At 40.6% G+C, this 25,029-nt stretch overlaps 1 protein-coding gene across 3 annotated transcripts in view; it reads right to left on the reverse strand.

The window, feature by feature from the left end:
* The window catches only part of PCMTD1 (protein-L-isoaspartate (D-aspartate) O-methyltransferase domain containing 1), a 46,659-nt gene extending 22,599 nt beyond the window's left edge, over positions 1-24,060 (reverse strand). Inside the window, exons 1-3 of one of the 3 annotated variants that reach the window (XM_063130711.1) lie at positions 23,789-24,060; positions 5,574-5,998; positions 2,383-2,485 (exon numbers count right to left, since the gene is read on the reverse strand). In XM_063130711.1, the coding sequence (XP_062986781.1) occupies positions 2,383-2,485; positions 5,574-5,880 (410 nt within the window). In that variant the 5' untranslated portion in view covers positions 5,881-5,998; positions 23,789-24,060. Of the gene's footprint in view, positions 1-2,382; positions 2,486-5,573; positions 6,287-22,979; positions 23,168-23,788 lie in introns of those variants that run through there. The other 2 variants (XM_063130712.1, XM_063130713.1) reach the window with 2 other exon arrangements.
* Positions 24,061-25,029: the final 969 nt, after the last annotated feature.

Genomic DNA, 25,029 nt, shown 5'->3' on the forward strand with positions numbered 1-25,029 from the left:
TGCCATAAGGATCTTCTTGACTAAAAGGTGCGCACAAGTCTCTGTCCCGTCCCTTTTGATTTCACCTTTAAAGAGCCATAAACGATATAAGGCCAGGATACGTGAAAGATTGTCATTACCTCTATCACTTTCTCCTAACCTAGTGACCATCAGATGCACTGCACTTCAAAACATCTGGAGGGCACTAATTTGCAGGTTACCCTTTATGGTCTTCCGCATCCCCTTCTATAGCCTCCTGTAGAAGTACCCAAATTACGAACTTTCATGACCTGGGAGATTTGTCTTGCCTAGCTTCCCTTAGCCACTAGGTGTATATTTTGTTATTTTTTTGCAAAGCATTTCGCTTTCCTTCTGTTTTATTTTTTTCAGTCTTCAAGCTCATTTACTGGCTCTACTTTACTTTATATGGTTATGTGTTTAGTGTTTTGTTCTTTGTATTTTTTTCTGAATATTGTAATCTGTCCAGAATGCTTCTAATTAAAACAAAATCCTGTAATTAAATAAAGTACATTTTTTAGAAGTCAGGGAAGAACTGCTTTTATTTTTCAAAGGTTTTAATGGGTGTTTGACACACACACACACACACACACACACACACACACACACACACCAATTCTTTAACTGCTGTTTTAAATACATATTTGTTTTCAGTTTCACTTATTGGTTTTATTTTTAATAGTGCAGCTTGTAAAAGTTTGTAATATAATTTGGGAGCCTACCTGGTAGAAAATGGGATATGCATTAAAATAATTTTAATAGTACATGTACCTCAAAATAAGATTCAGTAAGACTCATGCCTTTCAGCAACTGTAAAAGCTTATACAATACTTATACAAGTCTCCTAAGTCTTGTCATATAGTGATAATTGATGCAAATGAAAGGATGAGAACTCTGGATGTCAACATCCTTTATGTCAGAAACAGGCTTCTGTAGCTGATGAAGAGAAGTCATCTTCACCCAGAAGTAGGCATATGCCAGTATTTACACACCTGAAAATATTAATAATAGTCAAGATTCTAGTGATTGATTTCAACTAAAAATTAGCTGGTATCTAGAATGCTTCCAGATGAACAAGTCCTAGAGTTGCCAATCATAAGACACTACACAGCTATTCTGGGTGTTTTTCTTTAATGAATTGTCTACAGTAAGAGAAAAGATGGAAGAAGCAGTAGGAAAACATGTGAGGGTTACAAGTGGAGGAATACAACTCTGGACAAGCCATACAATTCTGTGAATGAGGCAGGGTTATTGCACAATACAAGGCTCACCTGGAAGCACATCCAAATATGACTGTTTATGCATAATTCCTATTTATGACAAAATACAAAAAAAAAAATGCTATTTGTCCTTCTCTAGCATTACAAAAGTAGAATGTATGGTTTCAAGGCAGAGGAAATATATGCTAACAGTGTTACCCAAACCAGATCGAGCAACCATATCAGTAACAGATCTTAGGCAGTTGGGGGAAAATATTTCCACTGGTTTGTACTGTTGATCCTGTGGCTTGGTTGCATATCAGTGTTCAGTTGGCATACAATGAAATCATGCATTTGAACTTGTGTAGATGTGCCACAGGTGCTATTCAATGTGTAATGAAGGTTATGACTAAGAATATATTATTTGAAAAGGCAAATAGGTAGATATTAATGCACTGCCCAACTAGATATCAGCAATTGATACATACCTGAAATATGTGTCAAGATACAGTTCTAAAATAGTTACTGTGCTAAATGCTGAATAATACACAAGATATGAATGACACAGTATGGACTCTTTCATTTTAGCCAACAAATAACCCAAAATATGAAAAAGAGCAGAGACATAGATACTACTATTGAAAATACATCTTTATTCCATTACTAATGGTCAAAATATAGTCCAATTTGAACTTCAGTGATATTTAGAAGTAAACCCAGTTCTTCTTATACACTTTGAAGAGACAATACAGTCCATCCCCAGCTTGTGGAAATGAGCACACAGAGACCTGTGCACAGGACTGGATTGGGGAAGGATATGGTAGGGGATTGAAGGTTCTGCTCAAACAACAATAGACACAATAAGGCTGTGGCACATATATCTATGTTAGTAACAGAATATCTCAAAGGATAGGCCAGGATTATTAATAATGCAATTGCAGTAAAGCCTCCACTCATCCTAATGGATTGTATATAATTCAAATTGAGTTACACATTTCAATTTATTTTGAAGACTTCTAACTTTAAAATAGCATTGCAGACTTTTCATTGTGGTTGCAATAATGGGCACTGTAAGCTTTTCTTAAAATCAACCACCACCACACACACCAAAAAAACTTGTGCATATTTTACCACCACCAAAAAGCAACATTTTACCACAAAACAGCCAAGCAGTAAATATACTTACTTATCAAAACTATCACTATATTTTATGAAACTCTCCAGTTTTTCCTTGGCATATTCCACCACATCTGGATGAAGTTCTATTCCATGATTTATTCCAAAAGGCCCTGTAAATTAAGAATTAGCAGCAATTTAAGTCTCACTGAATCAATGGGTATCTTGTACATGAAAACAGAGATCAGATGTGAATGCTAAACAACATTACGTCAGTAATATTTTTGAAAGACCATGTTCTCCCTTATGAGCCTGCCCGTGCTTTAAGATCTTCTGGAGAAGCCCTTCTTTCAGTCCCGCCATCTTCACAGGCGTGCTTGGTAGGAACATGGGAGAGGGCCTTAATGGCTGCTCCAGTGCTTTGGAACTCTCTTCCCAGGGAAGCTAGACTGGCTCCCTCTTTGATGGGCTTTCGGAAGCAGGCTAAAACTTGTTTGTTCCAGCAGGCCTTTGGAGAGTAATTTAGTTCTCCATCTATGTTAATGACTTATAATTTTGTTGGGTATTTTAAACTTTTTTTTTTACATTTCTTTTCCTATGTTTTAAAATGTATGTTTTAAACTTTGTAAGACCGCCCTGAGGCTCAGTATTGGGCAAAAGGCAGGATACTATTACTACTACTAACAATAATAATAATAATAATAATAATAATAATAATAATAATAAGGAACTAGAGAAGTGGGTAGCACTTGGTACATGTGCTTGTCTCTTGTAGATCAGAAGGAGCTAAAGGGGGAGGCATTAAGTTAGATATAGACAAGGGGGAAGATATTCACAGGGCATGGGATGAATTGTAAGAATTCCAGAACAGGATTTAAGTACTATGGTTCAATACATACAAATAGAAAGGCTAAAGAACCCAGCCGGTGGCACCTATCTGTCTGGTACCGAAAAGAAGAGAGAAAGTTTGCACTGAAGCCATAGTTGTGCTTTTTAAGCTTGAAAGGGGCAGCTCAGATAAGGATTTTTTTCCCATTAAAATCCTCCCTTTTTCTTGATTTTTAAATTTATTATTTTTTCAACCACAACCATTTGTTTATGTGCTTCTAGAAAGCTGGACATGTGCAAAAAAAATATAAAAAAATATGCACAACCCCTTGCAGTTGAGAAGACAATTGCTGCTCAGTTCACCCTTCTTCATAGCCCTACTTGCACCTTCCTTAACTTTAAGTGGAAAAGGATGTCAAAGCTGAGGGACTTTTCAAGCATTAATTGCAGCAGAGTTAAGTCATAGGATTAAGTGTGTGGAGTGGGAGCAATCAATGCAAACCTAGCTATAACGTATGTACATAATGGGCAGATTTTCATTATTTCATCCAGGATATCAAAATAAGATATGAAGTCAAGGTGTTTTGTACATTACTTTGAAATGCTTGAGGGAGGACTGAGTATATTCTTTCTTTACAGATAGTATCATCATGGATGGTTACATTCTTCATGTATTTTGCCTCCCTACATAGTTATTAGTCATTTTCAACACATAGCAGTACCTTTTGCAGCACTGAGATTATGGCTGTATTTGTATGCAGCTTTCTTCATATTTTTGTTATCAAAACCAACAGAATGTGAAGGGAAGTTAATGGTTTGTGTGAACTGGCCCTCTGTGCTCCATGACATCGAATGAAAAAAATCTGATTCATTGACAAAGCAACATTTACAGGAAGACATGTTTACAAATTTCCTTTTAGGTAAAAACAATTTATAAAAGTTGTCAGTACATGCATTGTCCAAAATATTTCCAAAGGCAGAGCTGTTTAGAGAATTAAAAATTTGCTTTAGTAGAGTTTTTGGAATCAAGCTGTTAGGGCACTTCTAGGAAAGGCATTTGCAACTAACTCTGTGCCAGTGCATCTGATATCTGCAAGCCATATGGGAACTGTGCTGATCCCTGTACTGGTCCATGCTAATGCATGCAAACTAGCAGTATAGCAGAAGTGGCACAGTGGCCAAGCCAGCCACCATAGGCTAAACCTCCATACCAGCAAGTTCTCCAGATCTGAAAATTTCCTGTTCAACTTCCAGTGTTGGTGATGCAATTTGCTGGAGAAGCTGCCATTTAGAAGTGCCTTAAGAATGAGTATTTGTGTCACTGATTACATCACAAGCACTGATGAAAATACGAGCCACTCTACTCTATTTCCGCCCCCACCCCCTTCATTCTACGGCCACTGGGCATACCCAATTTAAATGCCTGAAGATAAACATTGAGTAAGAAGCTAGCAGCTAATTCATAGAATTTGATCGACATTGCATTGAGTAGGGAAACGTTTAATTCCCCACCAGAGGGAGCAGCGAGTCAGCTGTTTATTCTAGGACAAAGAATAATGTCAATTCTTTTTTCAAGTTTTATGCTAATAACACCATATTGTTGAAATTAAGAACCATGCATTTTGTGATTTATCATTTTCATGACTGACAATATTTTAATAACATTATTCACAACCAAACTACACAAGAAATCCATAGTTGGTTCCATCTATGTTAGGGTTGGGCAACTTGTGGCCTTCCAGATGTTTGGTCTACAACTCCCAAAAGCCCTAGCCACCATTGCCAATGACAATTTATTTGCAGAATTATAGGCCAAAACATCTGGAGGGCTAAAAGTTGCCCATCCCTGTCTTACAGTTTTATTTCTGAAGGGCCTTCCAACTTGGATCAGGACTAAGGTACTAGGTGACGGGAGGTATAATGTGCACCTACTTGTATTCCCCCCCCCCCCAAATGCAATTATCTCCGTTGGAGAAAATACAGTGACTGTGAGCACAGAAACTAGATTACATTTCTGCTGCCCAAATCAAACTGTTCTGCTCACAGCTACTTTTAACTAGGCACCAGGCTATCCAATTACAAGTCTCCCACATCTTGTATAAATTGGCATAAAGGGACAGTGGATCAAAACAAATATTTAGCATTCACCTTTGAAATAACAAGATAGATAAAGGCACAACTTAAAAGTAAATATCAGTTTTATATCAAATGGAAGATTGCTTATTTTTTTTAAATGCCTGAATAATAATTTACGCTTGAATAATACTGGAATGTGATTATTATTTTAAATGCTTGAATAATAATTCATGCTTGAACAATACTTGAATGTCCCTGCTAAAACTCAACTGAGTGAGAGTTACACAAGTAAAACAGAGATTACCTATAAATTGTGTCTACCATCAAACATAAGTTTAATCATTAAAAAATAATTACCTAATATCAATCCAACCATTGTGCTTAAATAGCCAGTTCCACTACCCAGATTAAGAAAAGACAGTCCTGGCTGAAGTTTCAATGCTTCCATGACTTCAGAATAAATGCAAGGTGCTGATAAATGTATATTTCCATGCTTCCAAGCCAAGTCTTTATATGCATTATCCCTATAGCCTTCCAGATAATAATCTCCACGATCAATAGCTCTGAAGGCTTGCTCCACTCTTTCAGTGCGAATATATTGTGCTTCTTTCAAGTTATCAATTAAATCATCATTGTCTTCTCCTGCGCTCACAGCTCCTCCCATGATGATTTTCTGTAACAATTCAATTAACTTCAGCAATACATTGGCAGGTGCTTCCTTGACGTTCTGTGCAGAAGACGGTCCAATCCTGTCTGGTTCAATACTGCTTCGCAAGAAAATCCTAGAAGATTTTTAAGAGGACATGCTTTTATTTTCACAAGCTTTAAATATCAAATTTAATGCAGAGATCACTAGGTAGGAAAAGCTAATAGTATTCATTTGTGTCTAATATTCTGGATAATAAAAATGTTCAATTAACCCAAATGTTCGACGTATACCACAGGTTCTCAGAGTTTGTAACCATGAGCCTTGCTAGGTCAAAGTAATCCATATCAGCCTCCCCAAATGGAATTAGGTCAAAACAAAGTCAGGCTGGAAATGTGTATTTGATCCTCAGAGGGAAACAGGCCTATCAAAAGAAAAGAGCAGATCCATAGTCAATTCTCCATTCAGGAAGATAATGCTAAGTGACAGCAAAGAAAGCAAAAGAAAGAAAGAGTTGCTCTGGTGCTCTAGTAGCAATAATCAACACAAAGCATGACTATAGTAGGCCTTATGTTACTCTTACTGAAATAAGGAAGCACAAGTTGGCATTCAGCCTCCTGTCTTAATCAATACACCCTCTAGTCTATGAAGAAAACTTAACATAAGCCAAAGCTGAAATGGATTCTACAGCCATCTTTTAATCTATGATCAGTAGTAAAATTTTGGTCAGTACAACAGCAAAAGAGTAGTGTTAACTGATAGACTGGCCTTGCACAAACATCTTGCATCACTTTATAAGGAAAAAAGCCAAAGAATACAGCAAAATTCCAGTTCTGTGGTGAGGCAAGAGGAGGAGGACCAGTTAACCAGCCCAGAAACGATAAAATTAACATTTGTCTAATTCAGCCAAAGATAAAAGTCCCTGCTCCCAGTTTTCAATGGGAGAGTTAACATGGGGTTTAATTCCCCCACCCCTACTGAAATCAATGGCACTTTTTTGATTCACTGTGAAAAACCCTGTAAGTACTAGTAGCGCTTAAATTAAAAACAAACAAAAACCATTAGAATTGTTGGCTGGTCAGCCAATGAATATGTTGGGGGAGGGGAAAATGGATCTTTGAAATGATAACAAAATAGGCTATAATTTGTTAATATTGCAGTCTAAAACTTCCTTTAGGGGGGGAGGAAATCTGTTAACCATGTTATACACTACGAAACGACAGACAACCCAAGCACATATAATAGAAAGAAGAATACAACACAAGAGTGGCAGAGGACCCTCCCCCCCTTCAAAATGGAACCTAGAAATACAGGTTCTGCTTGAAACTGTTTTAAATCTCTGCATTGCTGCTAGGTTTTATTGTGGTTTGTACTTTTATTTATTTTATTTATTTATTACATTTTTATACCGCCCAATAGCCGAAGCTCTCTGGGCAGTTCACAAAATTAAATACATGAAAAGCATAATAAAACAACCAACAGCCTAAAAACACAAATACAAAATACAATATAAAACTACAATATTGCATTTTGTTATACATTTGTGGTATAAACTGTTGTGAACCACCCAGAGAACTTCAGCTATTAGGTGGTATAGAAATGTAAACAAAATGCTTTAAAATAATCCACATCTCCATGAAACTGACATCTCAGTGGCAAGACTGGAGCTATATTATGGCAACACATAAGACTATAAAGACAGAGAGTTCAGTTCTCATAAAGTACCTTAAATTGTGACATGGCCGCAACACAAACTTTAGTTTTGGCATTTGTGGATATTAAGCGAAAATATGTATGATGCCGCAGTTTCCAAACATCACTATAAAGGATCCTCTGACACATTGTGCCTTACCAGATTTGTTTAACAAGAAAAAATAAGAATAGCTGTGTTAAGCATAAGCAAAACTCCAAAATCTTTATTAGTGTAAGATCTTTTGGTTGGTATAATAAATGCATTACACTAATTTGGATTTTTCTGTTTTGTATTGTTCTTTTAATTGTAATTCTATTCACCCTTACTTTAAGGATGTTAGGGGTGGCATACCTGGTTCTTCCCTCAGCCATTTTATCCTAGCAATCCTGTGAGGTAATTAAGCTGCAAGAAAGAGTGGGCAAGTTGGCACATCACAATAAGCCACCCTGAAGATAACACACCATAGGTTGGTTGTGCTCTTGATAACCCATGTTATCCTGGCAGACGATTGGGCTCTACTGCAGCTTACTGTGGTGTGGGCTGTTTCCCTCTTAGTCCTCCTGCCCATTCCCAGCACATAGCCCAGATGAATTTGCAGCAGAAACCCTTTTTTCCTCATTCCCTAAGACAGCATCCTTACTTCAATTGGTCCGACGGGATTGCCGACTCACGAGGGAAACTTCCCACTAGGCATGTGCTCCGCTCCGATTAGAAGCGCAGAAGCAGGAGCGAATTGGCCTGCTCTGCCTTGCCCAGAGGTGGAGTAGAAGCGGACCGCGGACCCCTAGAAGCAAGGCGAAGAGAAGCGGCCATTTTCAGAGCGCTCCTGTTTCCACGGTCCGATCCGATCGCCATCTTGAAACATTTCGCCCATAGGATTGAATTGCGGAAAAGAAAGGGGGATAACTGTGTTGTTTTTGAAGCTATATTTCTGAAACTTCTTGTGCTTCGAGAGTCGTGGCTGGGGGTCATTTTGAGCCTACTCTCAGCTGTCTGTGTGGTGCGGTTCGCTTGCTAGAATTTTTGGAAAAATCGGGTAAAAAAAGCAGGAGATGTACCTTTTTGAAGTGCTGAGAGGCAGAGTCATGATCACATGATCCCAAAGTTGGAGGAGGGGATCGGCAAAACGGGTAACTTGGGATTCTGGGAACTTCTCTTTCTTAGTCTGAATGGACTTTTCCCAGTGTTTTTTAAAACAGTAGCCCCACCAAATGCACAAACACAACCTGAAATCATATACTAAGCCAATAATAAGAGAGCACTGCTACCCACCCTAACTTTGGGGAACAACTGAAAAGATGTGGTGCAAGGGGATGAGCTCCCCTAGGGCATCCCATGTGGACGTGCCCCCGATTTTCATAAATTCCCCAAAAATTCAGGGGATGATGGGATTGCCTTGAGTCTTGGCATGCGTGTGTATACCTCCATGAGGTGTCATGGTGCCAAACGTGAGGTTTCTAACATTCACAGAAAAAAAGTTGTATACTTTTTAAGCTTAATGCAAGCCTATTGGGGGGGGGGGGGAACGGAGCTCTGATCCGGAGCTCCGCAGCGGAGTGGAGAGGGCATGGGCGGAGCGGGGGCGGAGCGAAGTGGCCCGATCCGCAAATCGCAGATCTGGAAGTGAAGCGGAGCGGGGGGTCCGTGCATACCCCTACTTCCCACCCCTCTGCATCAGATCACCAAATACATATAATTTCCAGAGCACTTATGAAAGTGGTAACACGTTTAGAGTGACCGTATGAAAAGGAGGACAGGGCTCCTGTATCTTTAACAGTTGTATTGGAAAGGGAATTTCAGCAGGTGTCATCTATATGCATGCAGTACCAGGTAAAATTCCCTCTTCATCACAACAGTTAAATCTTCAGGAGCCCTGCCCTCTTTTGTATCTGGTCACTCTAGTATATCTCCTGCAGCTTTAACTGTTGTGATGAAGAGGGAATTTCACCAGGTGCTACATGCATACAAATGACAACTGCTGAAACTCCCTTTTCAACACAACTGTTAAAGATACAAGAGTCCTGTCCTCCTTTTCGTATAGTCACCCTAAACACATTCACAAACTTTTTAAAAATAATCCGGGATCTCGTGCATATGAGTACAAGACCACCACTCTGCTATTTAACTCAGCATAAAGATATCCCTCCTCTTGTCAATTTATTCTTCACTTTGGCGCTTGCCTTGATAACACATACCTTTTTTTAAAAAAAGGCTGCTTCTTGTACTACTGAAGTAATTGCACCTGCCCAGAGAGCTTCTTCTCTTGCAGCCACCAGCCGCTTTCAGATCCCTGCCCACCTCCCCTCCTGCTTGTTGCTTTCCTCCACTGGTCCCCATTGTTAGCTGTCACAGAACAGTGATGAGGATCGGTAAAAATATGCAAATTTCAAGGAACAGCAGTGAGATGGATCTGTAAAGGTATGCAAATGTCAAGCTAGAGTAGTGAGTGGGATTAGTAAATATACACAAATTTCACAATACAAAAGTGGAAGGGGAAATTATGCAAATTTCAAAGCAGTGGACTTTTGAATGTGTTCACTTGTAAAAGGTTGAGAATGTTTTCGAACGCTGTTTGGTGTCCTTTCTTCTCAATTTTTAGAAGCACGAGGTAGAAGCTATGAGGGAAGATGGCGGTGAGGATGGTGGCACTAGCAAGATCATGAGGAGCAGTAAGGGTGCTCACAGCTCTTACTGGGTGGCTCTCTAGCCGTTCCCGACAACCCACAATGAAGCTGCCCTGCTGAGTTCAGGCATCACAACCAGCCCGCCTGAACAACCCAACAGCAACTCATGGGTTCTCGGTGGCTTATTTGTGGAAAACAACCCACAATGAAAAAAAATGCTGTGGGTTTGGATGTCATGACAAACTACCCTGAAACAACACACGGTGACAACACACTAGACCTTAGCTAGACCTACCTCATAGTCTGCGATGGAGGAGGGAAGATCTCGCATTGTGATTAACGCGAGACCCCTCTTCCGTTTACACTTGAGGTGCGATGACCTCAGGAGGAGAGGCATCATGCCCGCCATTTTTTTTCTTAAATAGGAAGGAGGGCACGAACACTCGTGTGCTAAAGGTAAGTGGCTTTTTTTAAAATTTTAATTACTTTTCCCATTCCCCCCACCCTACCCCCAATGGGCACAGCACTCCTGAGGAGCGCTGCACCCTGTGCGCAGCTAAGCGCAAGGAATCGCATGGAGCCAGATCAAACCATACCTACGGACCACATGTTCCGTGGTCTCGGGCTCAGCCCTGGACCGCAGAAAAAGCGGGCCCAAAAGCCAGGGCTTTATCCCAGGGCAAGGGAGGGATCATCCCTCCTTGATCCCAGGATCCCCTGTGCGTCTTGTGGACGCACAGGGACGATCCTGGGGTTCGCCCCGTGATAAAGCCTGGTCCAGGAAAGGCCTAAGGCTTTTTGTGTCATGTGAATCAGGTCAGTAATTGCCTCAAGGCAGCACCATTTCCCAGCAATCTTTGGGAAGTGGCATTACCCAGGCAACATGGGTAATGTTGCCTGGGTAATGCCCCTGGGGCATTCCTCCATTTTGTTCTATGAGCTTGCTAGCTCCATAGTTCACTGATTTCTGCTCAATGAACTATTGAGCCAGCAGGCTCTCATAACAAAATGGAGGGATGCCCCAGAGGGTCTCATTTTCTAGGACTTCTCCTTTGGCTTTGCAAAGAGCACTTTCCAACATCTTCAGCCTGCCATCTGGATCTGCTCAGCTAAGTTACTCCAGAAGAAAGTGCTGTTTATGTTGGGCAGAAGAAGTGGGAAGAGGGTTGACTCTCCAACATCTTGAATAGTAACTGACTGCCACCACAGGCCAAAAAAGTTGGTATTACCAATACAAAACTTAACTTGAACAGTGTTTAAGAGGCTGCAACTTTAAATATAATCTAATCCTATAAACTTTCACTTTTTAATTATTTCTGTAATTATCAGTAATTCACCAAAGCCCAAATTTGTAATAAAGTAACCACTTACTGAAAGAAAAAAGGAATAATTTACATAGGAAAAACGTATTTATTTTTAGGGTAAAACAATTTGGCCTACCTTTTCTTAGCTGTATTCCCCCCCACACCGCAAGCTATCTTCCCCACAGAATTACTGTAAAATAATAAAAGTTATGAAAAAGTCTTCCAATTCAGCTAATATATACATACAGTATATTATTGCCAACAACATAGCTGCACAAATCAGATTGGATTGATATAAACCTCCAAGAAGAAATTCAGAGTTAAAATCAATCTTCCATTCCCTAATTTATCTATTTCTTGAAAAGGCACGTACACTAATTGGTTGCTATAAACACATTGGTTTGCAGGTATAGACAATATTATACTTTATACTATCCAAGACACTGAAACCTTGATTATGCAGCTACATGTCTTTCAAAGTAAAAAGTTTAAATCTGTTTAGTGGAGCATTTCTAAAATTAAGAAACTGTTTGCTTCTCATTACGCATATATAAGGACACTTAGCAAGATCATAACTTGAAGACTAAGTGGTCAGAATTCTCTAAAGCAATTCCCTAAAGCTAGTAACTGGGCAGAATAGCATTTATCTGTGAGATGGAAACTAAATGCTCACACTGTTTTAAGTAGCCACAATTTGCATAATAATCAATATAATACCTGATCTATTAAATCACATTGGTAATGTTGGAAATCAAGTAATGTTTTGTACACCCTGATTGTTCTTTTACATAGGTAAACACTTTAACTTAATGGGTTGTATCCAATACTAGCGCAAGAGATAAATGCTTCCCTGTTCCCTCCTTCCATTTATAGTGCCCTGTACCCTCTGCAAAACTTCTGTGGCTTGGATAACTCGCAGTAAAGGTCTGGGAAGAGAGAGAGAAATTGATCATGGTCTCCTTCCGTGAGCACAGAATTTGGGTTATTTTAAGAGCAGATATACAGCCATGACCATATACTGTTAACTATTTACCTAATATTTTTGCATACAACCCAGGACATACTTGTTAGGCTAGCTGCCTATCTCTCATATACCAATTATAATACTTTGCTAGCACCTATTCCATTCTGAAATTCTAAAAGAGCAAGGTTTCATACAACACAATAGCATACAAAGGTTCAGTTCAGACAACACGTTAGTCAACACAGTGTGAGAACTCCATACAACAGTTGAGTTTTTAGGAGGTACCCACAGAACATGTTCTAACTCCACCATTGTGTGACTGTGGGCTACTGTGCAGCTGAATAAAATCCATTGCAATGTTTGACAGTTCTTCCACTCTCCCCCCGCCCCAGTCCTCCCGATGGTACTCCATCAGCTATTGCTTCAAAAAAATATGTATCTTAGTAGCTCTCCTAGAATAGCATTCACTCCTTTTGTCGCTCTTGCTGGGGAACTCTGTACCAGTGAGAAAAGTCAACTCAATGCAATAGAAAACTCCATGGAGCCCACCACACAACATGCAATACAGCAGTTGTGCAGGAACTCTCCTCTGCACAGCATGGATATTCTGCGTGGAGTGTTTTCCAAAAGAACTCCACTATTGCATGGAGTTCTCCCGCCAGACAACACATTTCTTAACGGTGTAAAAACTCACCATGGAGTTCTAAAACCACCGTTGAGAAACGTGTTGTCTGAACTGAGCCAATGACTTGTGAGACCCTAGTATATACAAAGGTGCAATTTTGCCCAATTTAGGAAGCAATCTTGTACCAGAACTTCCAGAAAAAATATTTGTCACTACATCATGGTTTGTTTAACCTCAGTTCAACCTACAATGATACTTCAAACAACTTACTTGTCGAACGTAACACATTTGGAGGGTGATATTAATCAAGTGTCATGGTAGAAAGACAACAATACTGAAGCAAGTATCTATGGAAAGGAAATGATTGATACAAACAGTTGCAACCTGATATATCACATGACCAGCCAAATGAAAATAATACCAGAGCTATTTCTCTAAAAATGTACCCAGAATAATATCCCAAATAGTAAAGATTGCTTAGCACTGCAAAAAAAGGGTAGCTGACTCTTAATTTGCCTTAACTTTATTAAAAGACAACAGCTATTGAATGGAGGGGGAAATTATGTCATGTAAAGGCTATCATCTGCATAACCTTAGAACACCACTATCTATATTTAGGGCAAGGTTATATTTTGTAAAAAAATATATACTTATATTAACATTTTGAATTTAAAATATGACTTTTGCTTTGCAATTGAAAACTACAATTATAAGTGTGACTTTTACAATCACAGCTTCCTTTTTAAAAATACAAAAACAAATCTAAACTACATTTTATCTATTGTGGTCATTCTTTGTATAAAAGGGTCAGATACCTGCAAAACAAGTATCTTTCCCCTTGTAAATGTAAAAGCAGCTTAGGGGGATTTTCAGCAGAAAATCTGCCTGAGGGGAAGAGGTTAATAAAGCTCTCCTCTCCCCATAACCCTACCTTAAACTGCAGCCTTGGTGCCTGCAATTTTGTAAAGCGAAAAAGCTTAGAAAAAGAAACAAAAATACATGCGATATACAGTTCAAGGCTGTAGTTTTGCTTGATCAAAATGTCTATGATGGCAACAAAGCTGCAATTTTGCTTTTCTAGAGGTTATGATTTTTAATTGTGAGTTTCATGTGTCAACATATTCGATAAAAAAAACCTGTTGAGAAAAAAATATGAAATATGTATGCAAACATTTTCTATTTCTCATTTTCGTTTGACTGACAAATGACGCTCACTTGTCAAAATGATTGGAAGGCACTATCAATAGTGACCCTCATCCAGAGATTTGTACATACAACAATAAGCTGTACAAGCCTATCCTCCCAAGAGATAACTGGTAAAATGTTAATAGGGAAGGAGCTGAGAAAGGCAAGGGGATGGATTTACGTCCACAATCCACCTCAGAGAGGGATGAGAGCCAATGTTCTGCAGTGGATAATAGAATGATAGAGCAGATATAGGTTTTAAATACCACTCATCCAAGTAGTCACTTTCAGCCTAACCTATTTCACAGGATTGTTAGGAGGATAAGAGTAAGGGGTGCATGCTACCTTGAGGTCCTTGTGTGGGGGGAGGACTGTAACAGGAAATACAAAAAACAGCTATCAATGCTTGGAACAAGCTGAGGCAGGAGCTTTGAGTACATCCATTTCTGAGAACAACTATTTTTATTTTATTTGTAAATTTATGAGTCACCTTTGGCGACAGCTGCTAGCTTTACAACAAATGAAGTATTCTCCCCACTCTATCCAGTGAACATCAACAAAGAATAAATCCATTTAATAACTGACAACCACTTGCAGACCATAAAGATTAATTCAGTAGCTCTACCAGCAGCTTTACTTCAGCTTGTAGCAAGTACATTTTCAGTCTTATTCTAAATGACAGTCAGATGAACTTGCTACAAGCAGGAGGCCATTACCTCAGACTGAAGGGGTAGTGATGGGTGTTATGAGTTTCATTGCAGAGCAAGCACAGAGGAGTTGCTTTAACTAAAAAGAACACAGTAGAACGACTGCGATACTGTGACTTTTTAAGGCAGAAGCATCTGGTTGGGTGCAGGCTGGCTATGATGTCATATGCTGCAAAGGACCTCACAACACACCCAAGCCACTGGAAAAATCCTATGAAGATACCACCACCCCTACACACAACTAAAGAGCATTTCCTTACCCTAAAAAAATCAACTTAGTAACACAGCAGCTCTTATTTCTCCTTTTCATCATCATTAGGTGATGTTGTGAATGTGTCAGATCAGTGCTTGGCTGCAATGATGGTCTAGATGAAGGCTAATAAACTGAAACTCAATCCAGACAAGACCAAAATGCAGTTAATGGGTGGTTCTGACTGGAAGAATGGTGTTCAGCCTGTTCTGGATTCTGCTGCACTCCCTTTGAAGGAAGTTTGTAGTTTGCTGGTTCTCCTGGAGCTGTCACTTGAGTCTCAAATGGCCTCAAAAGTGCCTTCTTCCACCTTTGACTGGTGGTCTAGCTATGCCCTTATCTAGACAGGGATAATCTGATTTCAGTAGTCTATGCTCTGGACTACTTCCACTGACTGCCTATTCATACTACTGCAGTACTTGCGCTAAGTCTATACTATATGGTTTGGGACTGCATCTCTCCCAGTATGAAACTACCAGTGTCCTATGATCAAAATTTGAGGCTCTCCTCCAGATGCCTTCTCCAAGGGATTTTTTGAAAAATGTTACGACATCCACCCCTCCTTTACCCAGGCTTTCACCCGTTATCCCTTCAAGCCTTGAACAAGCCCAAGGAGTGATACATCACTGCCAAGTCAGCTCTACACAATGACCTAGCTAACCTACTACTCCACCTGAGTCAACACCAAATGTGCATCAAATTTACCAGTGTTACTTTATTTTCTAGTTTGGGAAGTGGGTGCTAGCTATTTAATGCCATTCTCAGCAGGTTTGCTAAAGATAATCAGTGCCTAGTGTCCCACCCAAGCTGTAGAAGTTGGCCATCCAAGGCCCATTCTCCTGATGGCAGGAATGGGGCGGTGCCTGTTGCCTGAAAGAAAAGCAGTGCTTTGAATGCTGCTTTTGAAACTGCTACTCTTCTTCCCTGATCTTGGGCTGCTTTAATATAAACACACACGATGCTGCTTCTCTCTCAGCTGGGAAGAACTCTTCCTACTGTGCAATAGAGGACTGTCTTAGAGGCTTCCACAAGAACAAAGGCCATTTGGGACTATCATTTCCCAATGAGAGGGTCAACAACTACTAAGAGATATAATGTGAGTCAGTAACTATTTCCTGGGTCACAACATTTAGACTGGCAGATATCCCCAAAGTGAGGCCCCCACAGCTCCTCTGTTTCTTGAAAAAATTTTTTGCTGGTACTGAGAATATTTGATAGCCTTGTAGTTCTTTTTTGTGTCCAGATTTCTTGTAGACTAAATATATGAAAGTTGGTCTGAACCTGATGTCTCTTTTACTCACCCTGTGTTTTTCCACTGAGTTACTACCCCACATACAGGCTGGCCCTGAAAGGACCCCATGTCTGCTGCTTTCCCATGCATCAGGCTAAGAAGGAGAGAAAGATGTATGCCATAGATCATGCCACTAACAAGTGTCAATGGTCCCCCCTACATGACCATTTCTTGCATCTGTGACCACAGTTAGAATGTTGTGGACAAGAAAGCCCAAATTCTAACCACATTGGTAACCTCTTCTCCTTCTAAAATTGTTACCAGCAAGATCCCCCAAAGACAGGCTTTGCCTTGGGAGACCATTTTTTTCCGGGGTGGGGGGGATGAGAATTGAACACCCACTGTTTTTCATTACAATTTTCTTCCCTTCTGAATTTCCAGGCAGGCTACATGACTATTTCCTGTGAGCTTGTTGTTGTAGTGTGCGTCGTTTCTTGTCCCAGTGAGCCACTTTCCTCTCCCTTTTAAAAGCCTGGTCCCTTCACATAGATACTATTGTGATTGGATGCCAGTTCCTCCACTGGGTCTCTGAGATTTTCCCTGGGGGTGGGGGGGGGAATGGTTGTTAGTAGGCCAATGGTGATTGGGTTTCTAGATAATCTGAATCCCTGCATAAGGAAAACCCTTGCATGTGCTACCATCCATCTAGGCACTAACCTGTTTCTGGGCCCTGTGTTGAAGGAGTGCTGTGGCTTGTATTACTTTGTCTGGGTTCTATGGTGGGCCTAGCAGGAACACCATGACACATGTTAATTAGGGCTTCCCATGCAGACGTGGGGGTCATCAACAGGAATGTGGTTATGTCTGGTAGGTGGTAACAGAGTTGTTGTCACTGCTACATTACCTTTTTTCCTTGCAGTGTTCGAACAGCATGGGATCTCAACCAGTTACACGTATACTGGTGTAAACACTTGCATAGCAGCAACCATATTAACCATACCACTACTGGCCAGGCCTTGTGTATTCAAATATGACTGTTCCAGATTGTTACAGATCTACAAGAGGGAGGTGGCTTTGCCTATTGGTGGACCTCTTCTTTCCAATGGGTCCCTAAAAAAGAATGACAAAAGGCTGCCACCCATCAAGTTGAACCTCCCTAAGCACTGTAGTCTGTTCAGCCACTTAGGGAGAACACCTCACTATCGCTGTCTATCTTAGCTGTAAGATTGCCTGAATACAAGCGGCTGCAGAGAATTGCTCATATAGGCCCCTGCCACATGTCATACCTGAAAGCCATGTCACTGTACCTGGCGGCAGAGGGGAAGCCTATATATACTTGTATTTCTCTTTATACATAGCAAAAAGTTATCAAAGCTGCTTTTTGCAGCAGCCAGAACAGATATTGTGTGTATGGGACAAACTGTCATCTCCATACAGCATGTATTTACTGAGATACTGCTGCAGGGATGGTATTACACCTGGAGGGTCACTGTGAACAAAGCCCAAATTGGATTTTTTAAAATTTTTAAAAAGTTGAATCATTCAGAGTGTAGTGAAAGGCATTCACATTGTAATCACAGCTACTGTATTTCTAAAGTAGCAAATCACTAGGTACTCAGACTTGATTGGGGCCACCCAATATAATTTCAGTTTTCTGCCATGTGGTACATCCATAAAGGATGGAGGTGTCCAAAACCTTCAAATAAAAATAAATTCAGATAAGAAGGGTTACCAGTATAAACACAGAGATCTTGAGGACAATGATCTAGTCACTGTTATTCATGCTTTGCAGACTTCCAAATTGGATGAATAAACTCTATATGAGATTACTTTTGAAAGCGGCCTGGAATCTCCACCTGCTGTAGTATTTAGCTACTCATCTGTTGACAGGCGAAAACCACTATTAACATATAACCCCTGTTTAAGACATCCTCATTGGGAGCCAGCTTATCTCCATACCCATGTTGCTGCTCATAGCCTTTTAAAGCTATATATGATCTGGGTCTGTGTATAGGAGAAATGCCTTCTCTTGTATGAGTTTCTCCCACATTTTAAAATGTGCCAACTAAATCCTGTTTTTTGTACTGTCAATTGTAGATGCTGGTTATCCTCAACAAGGAGCAAGGCATTTGCTGTGGAGACCCATCCTTTGGATTTCCGGTGGAGTTTCATCAAGGAAAAAACTTTCCTTTTTCAGAGATTAAACTAAGCAAGCCATTCTTGCTCTTTTGTTTTCCTGTTTTGTTTTTGTTTTGCTTATTGTGATTTAATGTGTGATGTTCCTGTTGCTCCAGATTATTATTATTTCTTCCAATTTACTTTGTTAGAATTAAGTTGTTTTAAGTATGAATTCTTTTTACATTTGTTCTGAATTGAAAACTGCCTTGGGAACCATTGTGACTGAAAAGTGCTCTATATAGTAAAACAAAGAAAAGAATGGATTTGTATATTGTCGACAGTTTGTACTATTTAAAATACTGTTAACAGTGTAATTTTCAGTTTGGGCACAAAAGCAAGAAATTGCTTAGATGGAACACTTAAAATACAGAGGAAGAAAACAAAAGGGGAAGCTATATAAAGAATAATACAGCTATTTCGACAGATGGTTCCCTCTATTATTAAAAATTCAGACTAATTCAGCATTACCCCATTGTGTCTGGGTTTGGATGTCATGGAGCAAACTTCATTCAGGCCAATCATTGGTTGCATATGCAAAATGGCAGAGGCATGTGTTGCAGGAAATTGTGATTTGATTAACCCATGATTTGCCACAGTTACGTGTGAACTGGGATCATGAGTTGGAATTCCACAGTTAACATCTCACTTCAACTGCAAATTCATTAGATGACCTTAGGCACACCACCACTCTCCCAACTGTACCCCTTCCCCATTTGCAATATGGGGCAATACTACTGGCCCATATTATACGAATTTATAACAATTATTGAAAACATAGGGAAAACTTTATATAAATGTTATGTAGATTTGACTGTTAAAGAAGTATAATGTTCTGAATCATCAGTGTTGGCCCTCAAGTATTAAGAAAAATAATTTCTTCAAGTTAAGAATCCATTTTGCTTAATCAGGACATGGCTCATCTTAATGGTAATGTCTTCAAAGTAAAGAAACTTACTATGTATATGTAGTACAATGGTAACCTAATCTCAGTTACTTTCATACTACTGTACTGCTTCTACAGTTAATAAAGTGCCAACTACTTCTAGACAAGTTAGATATCAACAATGTGATACAGTGAAACCAATACTGTTAATGTTATTTATTAAATTAAATGTTATTTATTAAATTTATATACTGCCCCATAGCCGAAGCTCTCTGGGCGCTTTACAAAAGTTAAAACAGTGAACATAATGCTGTGTAGAATAAATAAATAAGGACTGGATGACTGCCACTGAAAACTTATGTATTTAAACTAAAGTTTTAATTTTTCTAAAAATGTTGAAACCATGAGGGGGAAGTCTCCCAAAATATGGAATTTTGGAAAAGTCAAAATATTTGCAATGCTTTTTAAAAATCAATTACTTTATTATTTCAAGAACAAAATGTACTGTACATTATGCAGCACATACAATTGTAATGCTTGACCAGAGAACAAACAGATGCAGGGTGCTTGCTTCTTCCCGCCTAGTCAGAGAGAACACTGCTACAACTATCATTTGTCCTGGGACTGCTGACCAGTGCTTGCTTTCCTCTTCCCTCCCCATTCCATTTTTCCCCTCTTTGTATCATTTCTATTAGATTGTGAGCCAGCAGGCAGGAGCTGTCCTACATTTTCATTTCTGCATAGTGCTTAGAAAAGTTAGAGACTTTATAAGTGGCTAAATTAATAATTAATTACAATTTATGCAATTTTGATATAAATACCCTAATTTGATTCAAATAATAATTACAAATACATCCAGTGTTAGAGAAGTTGTACTCTGACTTCGCTGTCTTACATATGTCTTCTCAGAAGTCCCACTGAGTTCAATGGGGCTTATTCCCAGGAAAGAAAGAGGGCACACACTTATCAAGGAGTAAGTCCCATTGAACGCAGTGAGTCTTACTCCCCAGTACTGTAAGAGACATAAATATATCTTAGTTTTTTCTCAGTTAGGAAAAGGGAGCAGGGAGGAATAAAACTAAAAATAGAAACCATCCACAATGTAGTAAACAAAAAAGTTTTATTATAGGGGCTTAAGCAGAATGCAGGCTTTAGTATCATCAAGCAGAAACAGAAGAAACACTTATTTTTAGAGAATAAACTTTGCAAACAAAGTATTCTCGTAATTAAGTAATAGCAGCAAATTTGGATATATATTAACACTTTATACTACCACTGAAGAGTTCAATAGCAATATCATACAAGTAACAGTCCAAGTCCTCTTGAGTTCAATGTGTCTTACTTCCAGGCATGTGTTCCTAGGATTGGGCTGGCACTATAAATACATTTGTCTATTAAATTTATATAGCATAACTTCTTAGTAAATAATTTATCCTTGAAAATAATTCAAATTTTTTATTAGAAAAATAATCATTGTCTGGAAGATCCATCACTTCTTATCCTGAGCTTTCACCAAGCTTTAGAAACATCAGGAAAGGTAAAGTTTGCACTAACTGAAACAAGTTTCTCATCTCTTTTCATAAGTTAATTTGAGAAAGATGGAGAAATCTTGAATTATGAGAAGCAAAAGAAACCCAATTGTATTACAAAAAGACCATGTTGCAGAACCAGTACAGCACCAACTACCCAGAAGAGTACAGTATTCTGCAAAGGTTACATTATTTTCCAATGTCAAAACTGTTTGTTTAGTAATTCAGGCAACATAGTAGCAATATTATAACTAACATTACTACCTTTTTTGGATCTTGCATTTAAATTTGCAGCAGTGTGGATTAGCTATGTAAAATTTTAAAACATTGCTCTAAAAATATTTCACTTATTTCTCTGAAATAGAAGGTAATACATATGAGGTTTCTTCCCTGCCTTGCGACACCACACTTGAGTTTTTTCCTGAAATGTCCCGTTTTCCTATTACAGGCCTCTAAGAGAGAGAAAATATCCCTGAATATTTCTGGGTGGTTTCCTACTGCCAAGGCCTTCATATCTCTCAGCTGTCCACAACATGATAAAGCAGGTGTCCATTAATATATGTTTCTGGCCTTACATCATCAACAGGCCTTACACGTTACTTTAATATGGTGTTTTATTCTATTTTTATTCTTTTATCCTATTTGTTGTCCACCGCTCCAAAATCTTTTGGATGGGGAGTGGTATATAAATATTGTAAATAAAAAATAATATAAAACAGCAAATGTAGGCTGGTGCTAGTGTGGGAAGTAACCACATGAATACGGCAGGCCTACATGATGAGGACACCTCTGCAGTAATGTATGATGAATTGAGCCTCAGTAAAATTAGGAACTCTGTTTAGTTTGTCCTACATTGGTTGGAACAATACTAGGCATTTTATTTTGGCACCAAATCTCAGAATTTTGATAATGGGCAGTCCACCTCAAGAATTTTGGGCAGGGAAAAAATGGATTTTGCACCAAATGTTTAACATGTCTTGGATGAAATGGGAAAACCTGTTGAATGGCTTCTCTTACTTAAGAGTAACAAAAGTATATATTTGCATCTATCATAGGCCAGAGTTGTGCATCGGGGTCAACCCCGAACTACAATGGGTTTTTAAATAGGCCAGAGCAGGATACTGGTCTCTGACCACAGATTCAGTCCTTTAGTTACTTTCCCTTCTAGGTCAACAACAGGGTCCTATCCTTTATCATACTTGGCAAAGAGATGACAGAACCAAGGCCCTGCTGCTTGTTGCATTTGTAACAAATACCCCCCCCATATATATTTTTAAAAGGAAATCTCCCTCTCCTTCGCTCATCCCAGAGCGTGGAGAGAGCTACTGACAGTCCCAGCGCGCACACAACTAACTGTGCACACAAAGGAGGAAACCAAACGTCTCCTTTTAACTGTGAGATGAAGAAGAAGAAAGGCACTAAACCCGCAAGCCAAAGCCGAGAAGGCAGAGGCAGCCGCCCAGGTTCTTCCTTCCAGCCAAAAGAGCGACAAGAAAAACAAACAGCGAGCGGCTCTTCTGAAGTCAGCCCTGCGCGTCCCCTCCCCCACCAACCACCCCTGTCCCCATACAGCCTTCGAGGCAGATCCTGCAGTGTAAACAGAAGGAACGAAGGAAAATGTGACAAGCTCTTCAGGAGGAGGAGGAGGAGCCGTGCTGGTCTCTGTTGCAACCAACACAACGGGGGGCCTTGTGGCACCTTCAAGACGAACCGATTTATTGTGGCGTACAGTTTCGTGGCCCGCTTCGGCAGAGGTATTCGAGCGAGCCAAATGTGGTTTCGGGTATTACTGGGGGAGGGAATTTAAAGGTTTTGGGGGTCGGGTGGGGGCACACACTCACAAAGGAATTATTATTAATAATAATAATAATAATAATAATAATAATAATAATAATAATAATAATAATAATAATAATAATCTCCCCGCCCCTTTCCCTGCCTAACCTTGTGACGGGGAGAACCGGGCGCCCTCAGTCTTCTTTGTTGCTGTGTGGCTCATTTGGTCTCCTTCCTCTTTGGCACCTCTTCAAAACGAAGCCAACTGGCGGCCAAAAAGGCAGAGCAAGGAAGGAGCAGACGGCGGCGGCGGCGACTCCACCGACTTGTTTATCCTTTTATAGCCCCGGCTACGCGGCAAGCCAAAGGGTCTGCCTTGTTAATAGCTGGAGGTGGGGGAGAGAGCAGGCGGGACACCCTGGTTTTCTCTCTCCCCCTGCGCCGCCCTCCCCCTCGGCCAGTCCCGGGACCCTGAATGAAACAATAACACTTCTGCTTCCTGATCTAAAACGAGCGAGCCGTCCCCAAACACCGCTACGTGTCCCTATGGAGGCAGGGAGCAATGTACTGCGCAGCAGAGGAGGAAGCACCTGAAGTCGCCACCCCCAGCCCCCTCTGACACTAAACACGGGGCCTGTGTCAAGAAGTGTAAACGTAACAAACACTCCGAAGTAAGAACCGAGGACGACAAGGCGGGATGGAAGGGAAAACATGCCAAAGGCCTGAGGCGGTGGCGGGGGGGTGGGGGTGGGGAGAAGCGCCACGAACAGTTGGGCTCGCGCCGCTGAGCTTCCCAACGGCCTTCAGAGGGCTCACAGCCCCGGAGGTTGGGCTCGAGCCCCGCAGCTGCTGCTCCTGCCGCGCGACGGCGGCGCCATACGTGCCCCGCGCCTCAAACGCTCGTTTCTGCCCCCCCCCCCCGCCCACTTGCTCAGCAACTGCCCCCTCTCGGACACCCCCCTCGCCGAGCAACTCACCCTTCCGCAGTGTCCTCTGAATCCCTTCGGCCAAGGGGAAGCGAGTGCAGCTTTGGAGGAGGGGGGGTGTATGTGGAAGGGAAGCGGGGCCAACCAGGGCGAATAGAAAAGAAAAAAAAAGGGGGGGGAAGAATGTCTGGGGCTCCCCTCCACGGGGGCTGAGGGGCTGTTTTCAGACGGCGCGGCCAACTGAGCGCAGAGGAAGAAGGTCCTCCTGCTCCTCCTCCTCCCCTCCCTTCACACGCTATCGCTGGTTCCGACTGTTTGTGTTGGTGCGAGCGACGCTAGGAGGAGAGGGGGAGGGGAATGGAACCAAACAGCTGAGAGGATGTAAACACTGGGGCCACGTGACCGTATTACAGCCAGGAAAAGAAGGGGGGAGAAGAAGAAGCTCCGCCTCTCTTCTTTCGGACTGGCCAATTGAAACTACGCAGGCAGAGAGGTTCCGCCCCGCAACCCAGAGGCCAATGGAGAGGAAAGAGAAAGGCGTCCAAGCTCCTGCCGTCAAACGAGGCGGCCAATCGTTTGGTCCCTGATCCGTAGGCATTGTGTTTTGTTTTTTAGGGGTTTTGTTTTCAGCGGCTGTCAGACTGTGCTGCTTTTCCTGACCCACAGAGAAGCGGAGAGCAGCAGGTTGTGAAGAAGAATGGGGGATCCTTCCCCCCCCCCACACACATTTTTTAAAATAGGGCTACGAAATAATTTCTACCTTTAGGGAAGATTTATTTTAACGTGGCCCCAACAAAAAGAGATTTCATTTATGTTTGAGTATTTTAATAAAGATGTTTACATTCTTACTTTTAAAACAAGCAGCCAAGGGAGGGGTGTTTTGCTGTTTCTTATCATGTTTTTGCGTTCATGTAGACCAGGCATTAACAGCATGCTTCCCTAAGCTTGGGAATATATAGAAGATATATATTCCTCTTCTTGCTCCCCTGCCTTTAACAGCGGCCTAATATGCAAAAGACAGGCAGGGAAAGCTTTCCCCCATCTCTTTATCTCCATGCCAGGACAAACAAAAATCCATCAGCTTCATTTATGTATGTATTGCTGCTGTTATTAAGATGGGCGCAAGGAAAGTTTCTTTAAAAAAGTTGAAAATCCTACTGGCGCCTCATATACACTTACTCTTTTTCTGCACATTAATTAATCTAGAATGGCTACTGCTTCCTTGTTTCATACTTAGGGTCATTTAATATCTAAGATTGTATGCTATTTGTACAACTGCACTGTTAAAGTGC

This window comes from Elgaria multicarinata, chromosome 7 (assembly GCF_023053635.1).
Source record: "Elgaria multicarinata webbii isolate HBS135686 ecotype San Diego chromosome 7, rElgMul1.1.pri, whole genome shotgun sequence".
Classification (NCBI taxonomy): Eukaryota; Metazoa; Chordata; class Lepidosauria; order Squamata; family Anguidae; genus Elgaria; species Elgaria multicarinata.